We start from the raw sequence: 14,967 nt of genomic DNA, 5'->3' as shown, positions 1-14,967 counted from the left end.
GGTACAATCAGAGTGATGCCAGGCCCAGCTCCATGTGTCTGGCTTCTCTCAGCTCCTACTGATTGTAATTACAGGCAAATAGATTTAATTGGCTTTCCACCCCAGGTCCTGGGCACCTTGTGGCCCCCTGGATTAGAAGACACTTTGGCAAACACTGGCTGCAGCCAGACTGGGCTGTATCAGTGGCATTTCTCCACCTCTCACTCTGGCAACGGCCTCAACCCTTGTGCTTGTTATTCTTTTGTTACTGTCACTTCGTGGTGGCCATGAACTCCTGGACCCTCATCCTTGTCAGCTTGCATGGGAGTGCCCTCTGCTGAAACAACAGCCTCCTACAGAGGCAAAGCTCTTCCTCCAGTTCCCTTCACGCCATTAGCACGTCGCCTCAGAGATCTGGAACACAACCCAGGACAGATCACAACCCAGACAGCAGGCAAGGGAATACAGCCCATTTAATACAGAGAGAGCACAGAAAGGTGGACTGAGGCATATCAGGTGGGCAGGAATGAAACAACAGGCAGGACAATGTGTAGACAGACCAAAGATTGCAGAACTGAAGGGGTCACATCTCTCCAACACAAAGCCACCTCTTCCTTTCTCCGTGCTGGACAAAGTCCTGAGGTCTTGTCTCTGGAGGGCAGAAGGAGGAGGTTGGAGAGAGCATCTGAAGCTGGAGGAGCTGCCCTCAGCATGCTCCGTGCTCCCAACAGGAGAGCAAGGAGAGGGGCAGCCACTCCAGCTGGTCCATGCTGGAGAGAGGAACCCCAGTGCAAAGAATGTCACGAATGTCACGGCTGCCTCAGTGCAACTCACCAGCCCAGCCAAAAATTTAGGGAGCCCCACCAGCAAAGATGAGCTCCAGGGCAGCCTGAATGTCCCCCCCAGTGGCCTGCAGGGCTCGGAGACTTAGTTCATCGTCATGTATTCCCATGTCTCGCAGCTGCTGGAGCTGTGGCTGCCACTGGCTCTACACACAGGAAAGAAAAGGAGTTAAGGTGGGTGTGAGAGTCCAAGCAGGGAAAAAAAAAGTCTTCTCCACAGCCCACTCTTCCGTGCTGCATTCTCCCTCCTCCTCTAGCTCACAACCACAATGCTAAGTGTGCAAACAGATCCTGAAAGCTCAAATTCTTCCTGCAAACTCCCCAAATCCACTATCCCACCATCCCATTTCCAACCAGTACTTTTATAGTGGTCTCTCATGCCCCCTCCAGCTTAATGTCCTGCCACAGGAGGTGGTTGTAAGAACCATCTCCACGCTGTAACAGTGGGATATGGGATTCTACGGGCTCCTGAAGGAAGAGGCTGTGACACTGACCTGCAGACTGGGCTGTCCTGAGGCCTGCAAGGCATGTTGTAAGGCCTGGCTGAACAGGTCATTGGTGATGGGTGTTCCTGACTGGACACTGGATGACATCGGGGATGTCCCAGAGGAATGACCCTAGGAGGAAATAAGTTGTACACCAATCAGGAGAACACTCAGAGGAACCAGAGCCAGCACAGAGCAACGCCTGCAGCACCCCTCCATCCTCAACCTCATATGGAAGAGAACTCAGCCACGAGGAAACGAAGAAGCCAGGTGTCCCAGACCTGAGCCGGGCTTGTGGCTGTTGTTACCTGGGTGCCAGGGGTGGGACCGTATCCATGAGGAATTAAAGCAGCCAGGTGTCCCAGAGCTGAGCACTGTTACCTGGGTGCCAGGGGTGGGTGTGTGGGAGCTGCTCTCCGGGGTGCTGGCCAGCGCCAGCGCGGTCGCCAGCTCGCTCTGGGTGATGGGCCGGGGTCCCGCAGCCCCCGTGTAGCCCAGGGAAGCCGGGCGGGAGCTGGAAGCGCTGCTGGATGGTGTGGACCTGGTGCTCTGCATGGAGGGAAAAAAAAAAACCAACCAAAAAACACACCCCTGATGTTGTTGTTCGTGTCTCAGTAAAACCCGGCTCACCTGTGCATTCCCACAGATCCCTTTCCTAAAACACTCAAACCTCACCAGTGTGGAACTTTTTAGAAATAAACATGACAGGGTGGGATGTGCTTTTTTCCACTAACTCAGCTATGGAAACTGGCTGTAAACCTTTTAATATGTCATTCACCAGCCTAAAACCACAGTGTTATTAGCCTGTAACAAAACAATTCATTCTGGAAAGGCACTTCTTTGGCCTAAATATCCAGTTTCTCTTAAAAAACACTTTGTCCTTTGGAGAGGAAGACTGCAGAAGGGCAGGGAGCAACATTCCCACGCTTCTCATCCATACACAGCTATCCCTGCATCCATTTGGCTATGAAGGTGTTTCCTCTGAGGACATGTGCTGTTTCATTCTTATGTTGTGTGTTCAGCACTCACGAAAATCCTCTCCTGAATAGCATCCAAGCATACCACAATCAATATGTTTGTCTCCACAATACCCTCAGGAGCCAGAGCAGCTCATGCTGTTCATCAGACAGGAAGAGTAAAGCTTTGGAGTCTCAGGGCTACAAGCTAAACCCATACTGAAAGCCCACAATAGATGTTCCACCCAAACTGACCGCTTACCTGGTGGAAATCATCTTCATCATCAGAGAGACCTTCAAAGAGAAAGCCACCTGCAACCAGGAAGGAGAATAAATGGTAGGAATTAGGTACCAGATGAGAATCCCATGGAGTTAGGAGAGAGACCTCAGCACCAAGAAGTTCATGTGCACTGGGAGACAGGTCAGGCCCATTCTCTGGGCACTGCAGAGGCCACGGCCAACACTGAGCACACACACAGGGCTGGAAGAGGCCTGGAGGACAAAGTGCCCCAGGTGAGTCTCACCCAGTCCAAAATCTATCAAACCACAGGAAGTGTTTCCAGCTCAGGAACCCAAACCTCTTGTCCTTCCAAACTGGGGGTGACTGTGTCAGTACAGCACAGATGGGGACTGCCCATCCCTGGAAGTGTCCAAGGGCAGTTTGGACGGGGCTTGGACAACCTGGTCTAGTGGAAGGTGTCCCTGCACATGGCGGGGGGTGGAACTCAATCACCTTTAATTACCCTTCCAACCCAAACCAGTCTGTGATTCCATGATTTTACACTGGCCTGCAAATTCTGCAGCACATCATTCCTGAAGGCTCTCCATCACCTGTGTGGCTGAACGTACCTGGCATGTCCCGGTAGGAGCCAGAGGACATGGCTCGGGAGGATGTCTCCGGGGCTGGGAGCGGGGTGCTGCCAGCCACTGAGTGCAGGACAAGGACAATGGCATTCACAAGGGCAGGGTGAGCTGGGATCAGCCTGGAGAGAAACAGGGGAAGAATGAATCACGTACACAGGGAAACTAAGAAATCAGCCCTTTAAAGCTTAGGGCACAGCCATCCCCACTGGCTGCACCAACACCGCTGGTGTCCAGCACAAACACCTCCAGGCAGCTGAGTCTCCTTCCTGATCCCATATTGACCTTTCCATGGTTCACATCTCCCACATACTCTCATGGGAGCAACTATGGTGTGAGCAACCAGATCCAGATCTGAACTCATGATCTGGAGACAATGATGGCCCTGGCTCCCACTAACTATCCTTTGCTTTAATCCAAATGGTACACCTCTCTTTCCTGCTGCTGAGGGAGAAGTATCCTGGCCTGAATCCTGGTGTATCCATACTGGCAGGCAGGAGCAGAGCCCTCTCTCCAGCCCCAGAGAGAAGCAGTTGATACACAGTGAGACAAAAGCACTAAATCACTGCCCCAGCTCACGTGAACTTACGTGTCCAACATGTTGGGGTCTGCAAACACTGAAAACAGATCCTTGTCCTGCAGGACTCCTGGAAGGGACCAGGAAACATGATGAGACAGGATACAAGAAACATGAGACACTCAAACAAAAGCCATTTTGTTTTTCAGGAACTGAGTCACAAGCAAACACATAAATACTCTTATTATTGTTCTCTCTCAAGCCTTTCACGTCTTCCTGGAGAGACTTTTGACTACAGCCACACATCCAAGGGATGGGGCCTTCCCAGCAGATGCCATGGGTTCTCCACCTTAAGGGCAGAATCCAATCTGACCCCCAGCTCACTCCAGCCAGGCTGTGATTGCATCCCAAATTCTATCTGCCTCAGACTAGTATCATCCCAGGTCAGAACAAGCAAGCTAAATTTAATGGACATTTTGGTAACACTCTGCAGCAAGGAGAAAGCATTCATCCCTACTGTTCCCTAATCCTTCTGAAGCCAACACCCATCCCCAAACATTCCCAATGGAGCACAACTTTGACACCTGAGCAGTCACTGACTCTTATGCTCCACAAAGGGATAAAAAAGGTCGGTTTTCCGAGACAAGGGCAACACTCCCTTCTCCCCATCGGGAATTATATCCAGATTCAGCTTTCTCTCTCCCTTCCCCCTATTAGGAATTAAACCTTTATTTGGCTTTCCTCAGATCCTCTGGACCACATCTAGACTCACCCAAAGCAACAGGGTCGCTGCTGAGGCCAGGAGTAGCTACAATGATCTGATCCAGCGACTCCTTATTTCCCAGCATTTTGAAGACCTGCCAGGGAAACCAGAGCAGACCAGGAGCATCACCCAACAAGGCTCCACTGTGGGATTCTCCTCACGGGGAGGGGACAGCCAAAAATCACCCCAAAAGCACAGGAGGAAGCCCCACTCACTGCATCTCTGTAGGCAGGGCTGCTGTGCAGAGCAGTGTGCAGAACACGGAATTCCCGGACTGCTGCCACCTTATCCACAGGCTCTGAGGAAGGGAAAACAACAGAACAAAACACAGTTCTCCCTCTGTTAGCTTTAACAGCCATTTTACATCCCACTGGGACTTCCATGATGCAATTCTTTAATATCCTTGGGTAAAGTTTGTGTCTTGGTACAGTTACACAGAGTAACACCTTACTGCACTGTCAGGTAATAAAAATATACAGAAATATCTTCCTACATGTACCAAAGGAGTTCTATTAAAGACATAACAAGTCTAAACCACTCCAGTTCATTCTACAGTCAGGCAGAGCAGGAGCACACACAAGCCTGCTCATCCCTGGAGCTGAGGAACCAGCTCTGCTCCAGATTGTCTTGCAAAATTCAGGCTGTTAAGGAAGGGATAGTCCCTCTCCACACTGCATGGCTCATTCCTTAACTCTTCTGTCAGCAAGAAAATTAACACCCATTTCCTGCTGTTAGAGGTGGGGAGCTCCCAAACAAATGGATTAATTCCCCCTGGAAACCTCAGGAATGAAGCAAGAGAAGCTGTTCCTCAGTCCCTTAAAAACTTACCCCAAAGAGATCCAAAGGGTGAACCCCCCCCCCAGTCTGCTCCTCACCCGGTTTCTGATCAGGCTCGGGCCAGGACTTGCGCAGGACATGGACGGTGGAGCCGGACTGGATGCCATAAAAATCCAGGGTCTGGTCATCCCTCAGCTTCCGGCCACAGTAGATCAGGTCTAGGGGGAGAAACACCCAAAGATAAACATCTGTGACCCCCTCAGAAAGGACTGAGGGTCTAAGTGTGACTTAGAGCTCTAGGGGTTATTGCTGCAGCTGCTCCATCTGGCCAGGGAACAACATAGGGAAGCTGTGGAGCTGAGGTTCAGGGAGGAAATCATGGAGTTGATACACAGAACGTGACTTTGCCACCTCCCCCTAGAAGAGCCAACCTCTCTCACAGTTCTCATGAGAGATCTCACCAGGACACAGAGGTGTTTGGAAGCCCAAAGACTTCTTAACGAGGGCACTGACACCACTGGAGCTCTGTGATCCCAAGAAAATAGGGAATATTCTATCCAAACCACATGGTATCAGATTTCTGCGTGCAGCAGAGCCCCTGCAGCACACTCTGAGTCCTCACCCCGTGTTATCCGGCGGCGCTGAGCCCTCCCACCACCACCACCAGCAGGATGTTGTGTCCCAGCCGCAGCGAGGACGGGAAAAGGGTGTCCTCAAGTGGCAGGACTGCGACAGGATCCAGGCGGGCACCCACCGATGAGCTCGGGGTCCGGGATGGACTCCTGCAGCTTCCCGGTGATGAGTTGCTTGAGGTGGGAGATGCTGCACCCGCCCAGCGGGCACTCGCCCAGCTCCGTCTCCGGGAGGTGCAGGATGGATTTGGGAGCCAGCGGCTGCTCCGCCAGCTTCACGGCGATGTGCCACTCGGGCAGGGACATGGCAGCCTCTCCCTGAGCGCGGCCAAGCCGGACTGGGACCTGCAGAGCTCTGGAACGGGGGAAAGTGGACCCCAGTGAGACCCCCCCCTCACCCAACAAACCCCTGAGACAGTCGCGGGAAGCCGTGCCAGCCGCCCCCGCCCCCGCGGCGTAACCAGAGCCCGCCGGCCCTCAGGAGGGGTCCCAGCAGTGCCAGCCCCAGACCGACCCTCCTCAGGGGTCCCGGCCGTGCCCCCACACACCCCTCAGCTCGGGGGGTCCGGCCGTTCCCCCCCCCCGCCCAGGCCAGCGCTACCGCAGCCCCGCCTACCAGAACCGGAAGTGCCCGCGGGCCGCGCGGTGCGCGCTGGGAAGTGGAGTCCGCCAGAGTACGTGGGAACGCCCTCTGGCGGAGACGCTGCTGATTGGCTGGCGTGGCTATGACGAGCCAATAGGAGGGTGGCCGAAGGTTTAAAAGGAGGAGCGCGGCCGGCGGTGCTCCCTGCACGGTGCGATCACCTTTAATTAACCACATCTCATTAATTAAGCGCCTGCCATCCCTCCTGCGTGGATGAGGAGCTCCTGCAGATACGCCCCGAACGCAGCAGGGACGGGCTTCCCCAAGCTGAGCGCTCTTCAGCATTATCTGCTGCCCCATCTCCTCATCCTCTCCCAAAAAAGGAGAGGCCACTGCTTCAGCCACCAAATCCTCTGCCAAGGCTCCAACTTTTTCTGACAAGAAGAGCTGTTTGTGTTCTAAAAAAAGCCAAGTTACCATGAAAGTCCAGCCAGGCTGCAAGAGCCACATTCCAGGCACGCTTTCCTCCCTAACAGCTCTTAAAATGGTCCGAGCAGCACCAGGGGCTGTGACAGGATTTAAAGAGAATTTAGAAAACAAAATTTGGGTAAGTTTTAGCTACAGGCCAGGCTCGAGTCCAAAATCTACCGCACAATAATTCAAAGGGACAGAGAACCCACCCTGAAATAAGGCAAAATCAGCTCTTCTAGTGTTTAAACCTTGGAAGTTTATTTGTTTTCCTACAAAGGAACCTAAAGGTGACAAACCTAAAGGTGACAAACCTAAGTTTAGTGTCATCCTATCCGCATTACACAGGGAAAGTGAACAACCCTCCACCTGCTTCCAAGCCCCAGAGAGCCACGAGGAAGAGGAGCAGGAGCCACAGGAGAACTACAGCCTAACGGGCCATTAAACTGCACATCACTAATTGGTACCTCAACAAATTAATTAAAATGTGGGATAAGGAACAGTGGGACAATTCTGGTCCAACGTGGAAGGAGGTCATCCCAGCAGGAACAGCCCAGGGTGGCTGCCAGCAGCCCCTCTAGAAGCACTTGCGATGGACGATGGAGGGGCCGGACTCATCGTACTCCTGCTTGCTGATCCACATCTGCTGGAAGGTGGAGAGGGAGGCCAGGATGGAGCCACCAATCCACACGGAATATTTGCGCTCTGGTGGGGCGATGATCTTGATCTTCATGGTGCTGGGGGCCAGCGCCGTGATCTCCTTCTGCATCCGGTCAGCGATCCCGGGATACATGGTGGTGCCCCCGGACAGCACGGTGTTGGCGTACAGATCCTTCCGGATGTCCACGTCGCACTTCATGATGGAGTTGAAGGTGGTCTCGTGGATGCCACAGGACTCCATGCCCAGGAAGGAGGGCTGGAATATGGACTCGGGGCAGCGGAAGCGCTCGTTGCCGATGGTGATGACCTGCCCGTCGGGCAGCTCGTAGCTCTTCTCCAGCGAGGAGGAGGAGGCGGCCGTGGCCATCTCCTGCTCGAAGTCCAGCGCCACGTAGCAGAGCTTCTCCTTGATGTCCCGCACGATCTCCCGCTCGGCCGTGGTGGTGAAGCTGTAGCCCCGCTCCGTCAGGATCTTCATGAGGTAGTCAGTGAGGTCACGGCCGGCCAGGTCCAGGCGCAGGATGGCGTGGGGCAGAGCGTAGCCCTCGTAGATGGGCACCGTGTGGGTGACGCCGTCCCCGGAGTCCATCACAATGCCGGTGGTGCGGCCAGAGGCATAGAGGGACAGCACGGCCTGGATGGCCACATACATGGCTGGGGTGTTGAAGGTCTCAAACATGATCTGGGTCATCTTCTCCCGGTTGGCCTTGGGGTTGAGGGGGGCCTCGGTGAGCAGCACCGGGTGTTCCTCGGGGGCCACGCGCAGCTCGTTGTAGAAGGTGTGGTGCCAGATCTTCTCCATGTCGTCCCAGTTGGTGACGATGCCGTGCTCGATGGGGTACTTGAGCGTGAGGATGCCCCTCTTGCTCTGCGCCTCATCCCCCACGTAGCTGTCCTTCTGCCCCATGCCCACCATGACGCCCTGGTGCCGGGGCCGCCCCACGATGGAGGGGAACACAGCACGAGGTGCGTCATCCCCCGCGAACCCAGCCTTGCACATGCCTGAGCCGTTGTCCACCACGAGGGCAGCAATCTCCTCGTCCGCCATCCCGACCGGCCTGCGGGCAGGAAGGAGAGGGAGCCATCAGTTGCTGCCCAGATGGGACAGAGCAGGGACAGCACAGAGCCCTGAAGTGTCCCCAGGTGCTGAAGGGGTTTAATACAGCAGGGAGCCCCAAGAGCAGTGCTGAAGGAGCCCCCCTCTGACATGAAAGGGAATATGGAGGGCTCTTGTAAATTAGGCTCTGAGGAGTCTGTGGAGTAATGTAGGAAGATGCCTATTTTATCTGTTTCTTCCCTCAAAATACACATGGATACATGTGTCTGAGAAGACAAGCACAGGTCTAGTGGAAGCTGTCCCAGCCCACAGCAAGGGGTTGGAACGGGATCAGCTTTGAGGTCCCTTCCAACCCAAACCATCCCAGGATTCTATGATTCCTGTTCCTTCCCCAGGGATCAAAGTGGACCATCGGGGACCCCCCACACACCTACACACACACACCTTTACCACAGACCTGAGGAAGCAAAGACCCCCAACATAAAGCCCTCCCCTTCCTACCCTCCCAGGCCCCATACATGGAGGGACCCCTAAAAACCCCCTCGAGGGCCCAAACAGAAGTGGGAAGACCCCAAAGTCCCCTCCTCGAGGATCCAAACGAACACTGAGCCCTCCAAGGACCCCACCGGGCAACCTCAACCCCCCCGAGGGCCCAGGCAGACGCAACGGACCCCTAACCTGGCCCGAGCAGAGGGCTAATCCAACCCTCAGGGCCCGAACGGATATGGGGAACCCCTAACCTCCCATGAGGGCCCCAGTGGGGGACACCAACCCCCACCCTGAGGGCCCCAAGAGACACGCCGGGATCCCTAAGCCCTGCAAGGGATCCTTCAGCCCCCTCTGAAAGCCCAAACAGACACAAGGAGAGCCCTAACCCTCCCTAAGAGGAGGATCCTTAGAACCCTCCTCGAAGGACCAAACAGATATGGAGCCCCCTCCCAGACACGGGACTCCCGGGGCCCCGCTCACCCTCTCGCTCTCCCTCAGCCCCGCCCTCGAACCCACGGCGCCTCCTCAGCGACTGCCCGCACTGGCACCGTGCGCGCGCCTTTATAGCCGCCGGAACCGGAAGCCGACCGGCGCTGCGCTGTTTTATTGGCTCCCGTTCGGCCCCCGCCGCTCCCGGAAGCGGGGTAGGTGCTTCCGCCGCCGCACACCGCCCCCGCCGCGCTACTTCCGCCTGGGTGAGGAAGGGGCGGGAGGGGCAGGAAGGGAAGGAGGAAGGGAGGGAGGGCAGGGGAGGAGGAGCTGAAGCGGCCGCGCAGGGACCGGCGGGACCCGCCACGGGAGGTAAGGGGGTGAAGGGTGGGAGTTTGCGGGGTCGGTGGGGCGCTGTTCTGGGGGTCGCGGCACAGCTCCCGTGTTCCCCCTGGAGGGCGGTGAGCGGCGGTTTCGGGTCCCCGCCAGGACGGGGTGGGTCGTTGGTGGAGTTGTTTACCAGCCCCCGGAGGTGTCGGTGCTGCTCGGCTCCGGCTTTAACTCTTTCCGGCAGTTCCCGCTTGGAAAGAGCTCTTTCCAAGCGCCGCTGGCGGGCGGTTCCTTAACTGAACCAGTTAAAAATTGAAATCAAGGGACTGTTTAATTGAAGGGCTTGTTAAAAATTGAAATCAAGGGGCTGTTTAATTGAAGGGCTCTCCCAGGGGTTAAAAGCCCCGGGTGGTTAAAGCGAATCCTGGCCCTGCCCTGGTGGGGGAGAGGCACAGAAAGCGAAGGGGAGCACAAAAAACAAGGGAGAGGCACAAGAGCTGAGGGAGGGACACAGAAAGTAAAGGGGAGACACTAAAGTCAAGGCAGAGACACAAGAAGGAAGGGAATATCCATGCTCAGGCTCTTAAAACCTGGAATGGTTTAATGATTTGAGCCCCAACTCCAAGTTGTCACCTCAAATCCCGTCCTGAAATTATGGTTTAACTGTTTTCTGTGAGCAAACCACCTCCTTCTTGATGTAAAACTGGCTGCAAACTTGCCGTCTGTCCAGCACAAGGGTGATAGTTGCCGAGGGCATATTTGCTGTACCTCAAATCCACCCCTCTTGGGAGGATTTAGCCTGGAAAAGAGGAGGCTCAGGAGAGAGCTCCTCACTCTCTACAACTCCCTGACAGGAGGTTGTAGCCAGGTGGGGATCAGTTTCTTCTCCCAGGCAACCAGCAGTAGGACAAGAGGGCATGGTCTTAAGCTGTGCCAGGGGAGGTTTAGGTTGGATATTAGGAAGAAATTTTTTACAGAGAGAGTGATCAGCCATTGGAATGGGCTGCCCAGGGAAATGGTGGATTCTCCATCCCTGGAGGTTTTTAGGATGAGACTGGATGTGGCATCAGTGCCACGGTCTGGGAACCACGGCGGGGTTGGATCAAGGGTTGGACTTGATGATCTCGGAGGTCCCTTCCAACCCAGCTGATCCTGTGATTGTGTGAGGCAGTGATGCAGCCCAGCACCAGCCCTGCCGTGCCCTGTCCCGCCGTTGTACCTGAGCTCCAGGAAACGCGGGCGCCGCATTCCTGGGTGTTGCCGCTGCCCCTGAGGTGTGTTTGCTCTGCGAGTCTCAGGTCATTTATTACCCTCCAGGTCCCTGAGGTGCTCCCAGTGTCCCGGTGCCTGCCCTGCCGAGTGTCCCCCGGGCAGGGCGGGTGACACCTTGGGTGCCACAATGCCCACCAAGGTGCGGGCTGGGGGTTCCTGTGCTGCTCTGTGGTGGCTGTTGCAACACCCACACCAGCTCTCGTGTGGAGCCAGGACAGATGGTGTGTTGTGCCTTCCCGGGGAGTCCCAGGCTCTTCCCAGCTGCCAGGTAGTGCAGGGTATTGCTCCTGACATACTAATCCACCTGATGGTGTTGCACTTGCAAGCTGAAGCCACGCCAGGTAAAAATGCAACTGCACCTGCCAGGCTTTTAATTTTCATTGTTACTTAGTGAAGAGTTTGCACAGGGAAAAATGAATTTGACATGATTATTTAGAGAAGAGAGAGAGAGAGAGAGACAAATGAGTTGGGCACATAGCACTTAGTACGAGAGATGCTGTCTGACCATCTAGGGATGCTGGAAGTTGTCTTTCACTTTGGAAACTGCTGTCTGGTAGGTTATTAGTTGCTTTAGAGCAGAATTGTGCCTGCTTTGAAACATTTTTTTAGCAAAATAATCTCTTTCTTGCATTGTGTGGCTTGAGTAGCCCTGTGCTGGCTGTAAACAGGGTAGTGGGAGGTGGCAGGAGATTGGAGCTTGTTTGTAGTTGGCTTTTCCTTTGTTTCTCCAAGCTGGCTGTATTTTGATATCAATGAACCTTGAAGGGCAGCAAGTGGGATCTGTTTAATCATCTTTTCACCCCGAGGAGAGCAGTCTTTGTCAGCAGGGCCTGTTGGTGACACAAAGTCCAAAATACACACGGTCATTTTAACGGTCGGGGATTAACGGCGCAGTTGTCTTTCCAGGATTTATCCAGAGCTGTGTTTCCAGCTGTGGTCTGTTCTGTTGGTCTTTGCTCAAGTGCTGGCTCAGCAGGTCAAAATGGAGAGCTGGGAAAGCTCTTGGGTCCTTAGGCTGGGAAAATTGAAGGGAGGACATGGATGGGCCTTGAAACTCCAGGATCCAGAGGCAGGAGTTGCTTGGTGCTCAGCGGTCTTTGCTGTAGTCTCATCTCCATCTCCTTGGGAAAAATAATGCTTAAATAAATTTAATTTTTAAAAGAAAGATATAAAGAGATATAAAGAGAGTATAAAATGTCAAGGATTTTGTAATGCAATGAAAGCACAGGAGAATTTAGCAATAAAGGTGTGCAACAGATTCCTGCCTGGTTTTTAATATAAATATGATCAAAGCTTATCATCCCGGCTATCTCCTTTTATGGTAGCATTTTAGAAGCACCAAACCCTGCACCTAACCTTTCAAAAGTAATTATTTAGGAAGCATGGAAGGATTGTGACTGGGCCCATGGACAAAGGCATTTCAGATGGTGTCTTTGGGGTATAGGAGGGTGAGGTCCCGGCAAATGTGTTCGGCTCGAAAATACAATTAAACAGTCTGAAAATTGAATGCAAGTTGGAGCCCGAGGCTGTTAAACATGGAGCTGATTGTTTCACGGTCTCCTGCACAGGAAAGAGCACTGGCTTTGCACTCTATTTATCCTCTTCCTGGGGAAAAGATGAAAGCATTTTATATTCATACGGACAAATATTTGTCTCTCTCTCAGATTCTACCCGTCTCCCAAGGTCGGGGCTTGAACCCTGCCGGATAAAGCCGGAGCCGCCCCCCTCTTTTCCCAGCCATGCGAACTGCGGGATGAAGCTGGAAGCTGTGGTGGAGCAGCTGCAGAAGCAGCAGCAGCAGCAGCCGGCCGTGCAGATGGATTCCCGGGAGCGGCGGGAGCGGCAGCTGCGGGAGGCGCAGGTGCCGTTCCCGCAGCAGCTGGCGGTGCAACGCGCCGTCCTGGCCGCGTCCAGCCGCGCTCCGGCCGCATCGCCCGGCGCTCTCCTGGCCAGAGCCCCACCTCCGCCGGGAGCCGCCCGGGCTTTCGATCAGAGCAGCATGAATTCTGAGCCTGACGAGGAGGAGGAGGAAGAGGAGGAGGAGGAAGAAGAGGAAGATGACGAGGAGGAGGAGGAAGAAGGCGGTTTGGAAGGCAGCGAGCTGGATGGCGCTGACGTGACAGGGAAGGAAAGCTGCTCTGCTCTGAAGTATTTTCGTGCTCCCAAAGTTGCCCATCCCAACCAAAGAGTGGCCTCTACCTCTAATCCTCTCCCAGCTCCAGGGCACCAGCGGGGGGGGCAGCAGGGCAAAGAAGAACAGGGTAAAGACACTACTAAGCAGCTGCATTCCGGGTCCCCGGCGGGACGCCCGAACTGGCGCTTGGACGAGCAGCTCAAACAGGTCAGTGCTAACATTCCTTCCTCCTAAAAATGACTGTATTCGCTCAGCCTGATGATTTTTTTTAGCCCAGTGTCCTGCTACAAGCACTTGGAAGCACTTTGGAGGGCAGTGCTTCCTTGGCGTGCTCTTCCAGGTTTATTCTTTTATAAAGAGATTCCACAAGAACTTTGCTTTACTGATTTCCAGCTTGGGATATAGGAATCCTTCAGTCTGTGAGAACCTTTGTAGGGAGGGATTTGTGGGGTAATCCAAATGGAACAGCCTGGTGGTGTATTCATTTTTGGTGCAGGCACTTGCCTGCCAACATCTCACTCGAGTTATTTCTCATTTGACATCTACAACCCCTTCGTGTCAGACCTCTGGGATGCTGGAACTTTGGATTTCTGGGTGGTGGTGTGGGCAGGCAGGGAAGAGTGTCCTGCCACTGATCCTGGGAGTCAGACCCACTTTTATGTTTCCTGTGTGGGAAGGTAGAAAGAAGCCAACTTGCTGCTGCTTGGTAGGAGGTTAATTCTGTGTTTGACTAAAGAATTATTACTACTTGTAGATAAATGCCAGAGGATCGCGGAATTATTTTCTGTGTTGTAAGTGGGTATTTCAGTGGATTACTGTGGTCTTCCTACCTGGCTGTTCCTGCAAACCAATTGGGTGTTCCTACACTAGTGCACGTGGCAGGAACTCCTCAGAGTTGCCAGGTGAATGACAGTGGCACTGGTGGTGCTATAAAACGTGCAGGGGATGCAGCAGGCAACCAGTTACTGCTGTTTTTTCTCTGTGTTTGCTTCACAAGAGGCGTTGGGTTGAGAAAAGAGAGTTGCTCAAGCTGTTGTAGGGAAATGAGGTGGGTTTGTTGGTCAAGGGGCCATTGCTTCAGAATTTACTGGATGGGAGTGGTGTAAACTTCCTCTTTCAGGGCTCTGGGTGGAGAACAGGAGGCAGGGCTCGAGTGTTAACAGATCACTTTCTTAAAAAAGCCAAATAACCGTGGCATGAGTCTGTGGTTGGTTTTATTTCTTGCTCAGCTGGTGCTTCTTGCTTCTCTTGCCAGAGCCCTGCAGATCTTACTGGTGGTCCTGGGAAGGCAAATGACCACAAGACCAGCCAGAGCTGGTCTTAGCTGATGTGGAGTAATAAAAAAAGAGAAATAAAACACTGTTCTACAATTGGCATACTGTGCACTAATGCTGCTCCAGTCCTTTGGCCCGCCCCTGCACTGATCCAGTATTTTGGGAGGAGGTCACAGCTTAGGCTGGTTTCAGGCCAGTTTATTCTGGGAGCTAAAGTGCACAAATCTTCACCAGGAAAAACTTAAAAGAAAAACTCTTACTGCTGTGTTAATCTGATTTACTGCTGGGGAGGCAGACAGGAAAGGAAGGAATCGGAGGAATTCATGGACATCGAGTTAAGGAGCGGATTATAAAGGAACAGCACGGGTGTGCTGTGCTACAGCAGTTCTGGATGGTGGGAAAGCATGGCAAGGAGTGGGCAGGTTCACATCATCCCAAAATATTGTCTCCTGGCACAGC

General features: G+C 53.8%; 3 protein-coding genes across 6 annotated transcripts in view; 1 reads left to right on the top strand and 2 right to left on the bottom strand.

The window, feature by feature from the left end:
• Nucleotides 1-434: 434 nt before the first annotated feature.
• Nucleotides 435-6,451, bottom strand: UBL7 (ubiquitin like 7). Of its 2 annotated transcripts, none has more exons than XM_064668525.1 (12): nucleotides 6,429-6,451; nucleotides 5,935-6,167; nucleotides 5,279-5,398; nucleotides 4,619-4,701; nucleotides 4,413-4,497; nucleotides 3,713-3,770; nucleotides 3,112-3,245; nucleotides 2,525-2,574; nucleotides 1,688-1,855; nucleotides 1,316-1,438; nucleotides 814-967; nucleotides 435-630 (listed from the first exon to the last, which is right to left on the bottom strand). In XM_064668525.1, the coding sequence occupies exons 2-11, from the start codon at nucleotides 6,116-6,118 to the stop codon at nucleotides 830-832; spliced, it is 1,143 nt and encodes a 380-aa protein (XP_064524595.1). In that variant the 5' UTR covers nucleotides 6,119-6,167; nucleotides 6,429-6,451; the 3' UTR covers nucleotides 435-630; nucleotides 814-829. The 2 variants fall into 2 exon arrangements, with proteins under 2 accessions (XP_064524595.1, XP_064524594.1); XM_064668524.1 differs by lacking the exon at nucleotides 6,429-6,451 and adding an exon at nucleotides 6,361-6,385.
• A 648-nt stretch (nucleotides 6,452-7,099) lies between these two features.
• Nucleotides 7,100-9,677, bottom strand: LOC135420751 (actin, cytoplasmic type 5). 2 transcript variants are annotated; one of them, XM_064668526.1, is made up of 2 exons: nucleotides 9,550-9,677; nucleotides 7,100-8,581 (listed from the first exon to the last, which is right to left on the bottom strand). In XM_064668526.1, the coding sequence occupies exon 2, from the start codon at nucleotides 8,569-8,571 to the stop codon at nucleotides 7,441-7,443; it is 1,131 nt and encodes a 376-aa protein (XP_064524596.1). In that variant the 5' UTR covers nucleotides 8,572-8,581; nucleotides 9,550-9,677; the 3' UTR covers nucleotides 7,100-7,440. The 2 variants fall into 2 exon arrangements, with proteins under 2 accessions (XP_064524596.1, XP_064524597.1); XM_064668527.1 differs by lacking the exon at nucleotides 9,550-9,677 and adding an exon at nucleotides 9,456-9,538.
• Nucleotides 9,678-9,692: 15 nt separating this feature from the next.
• The window catches only part of ARID3B (AT-rich interaction domain 3B), a 32,346-nt gene continuing 27,071 nt past the window's right edge, over nucleotides 9,693-14,967 (top strand). Inside the window, exons 1-2 of one of the 2 annotated variants that reach the window (XM_064668517.1) lie at nucleotides 9,693-9,713; nucleotides 12,765-13,441. In XM_064668517.1, the coding sequence (XP_064524587.1) occupies nucleotides 12,854-13,441 (588 nt within the window). In that variant the 5' untranslated portion in view covers nucleotides 9,693-9,713; nucleotides 12,765-12,853. The other variant, XM_064668518.1, reaches the window with a different exon arrangement.

The sequence above is a fragment of the Pseudopipra pipra genome, chromosome 12 (assembly GCF_036250125.1).
Source record: "Pseudopipra pipra isolate bDixPip1 chromosome 12, bDixPip1.hap1, whole genome shotgun sequence".
NCBI classification, from domain to species: Eukaryota; Metazoa; Chordata; class Aves; order Passeriformes; family Pipridae; genus Pseudopipra; species Pseudopipra pipra.
The sequence above is the reverse complement of the archived record's forward strand: the minus strand, read 5'-3'. Positions and strand labels throughout refer to the sequence as shown.

Bases quoted from the DNA above. Each gene is read 5' to 3' on its own strand.
- UBL7 (XM_064668525.1), bottom strand. From the start codon at position 6,118: ATGTCCCTGCCCGAGTGGCACATCGCCGTGAAGCTGGCGGAGCAGCCG. The intron at 3,246-3,712 runs GTAAGTTCACGT...GTTTCTCTCCAG, and splicing joins GACCCCAACATGTTGGACAC to GCTGATCCCAGCTCACCCTG. The intron at 1,439-1,687 runs GTAACAGTGCTC...ATTTCCTCCTAG, and splicing joins CACCCACCCCTGGCACCCAG to GGTCATTCCTCTGGGACATC.
- LOC135420751 (XM_064668526.1), bottom strand. From the start codon at position 8,571: ATGGCGGACGAGGAGATTGCTGCCCTCGTGGTGGACAACGGCTCAGGC.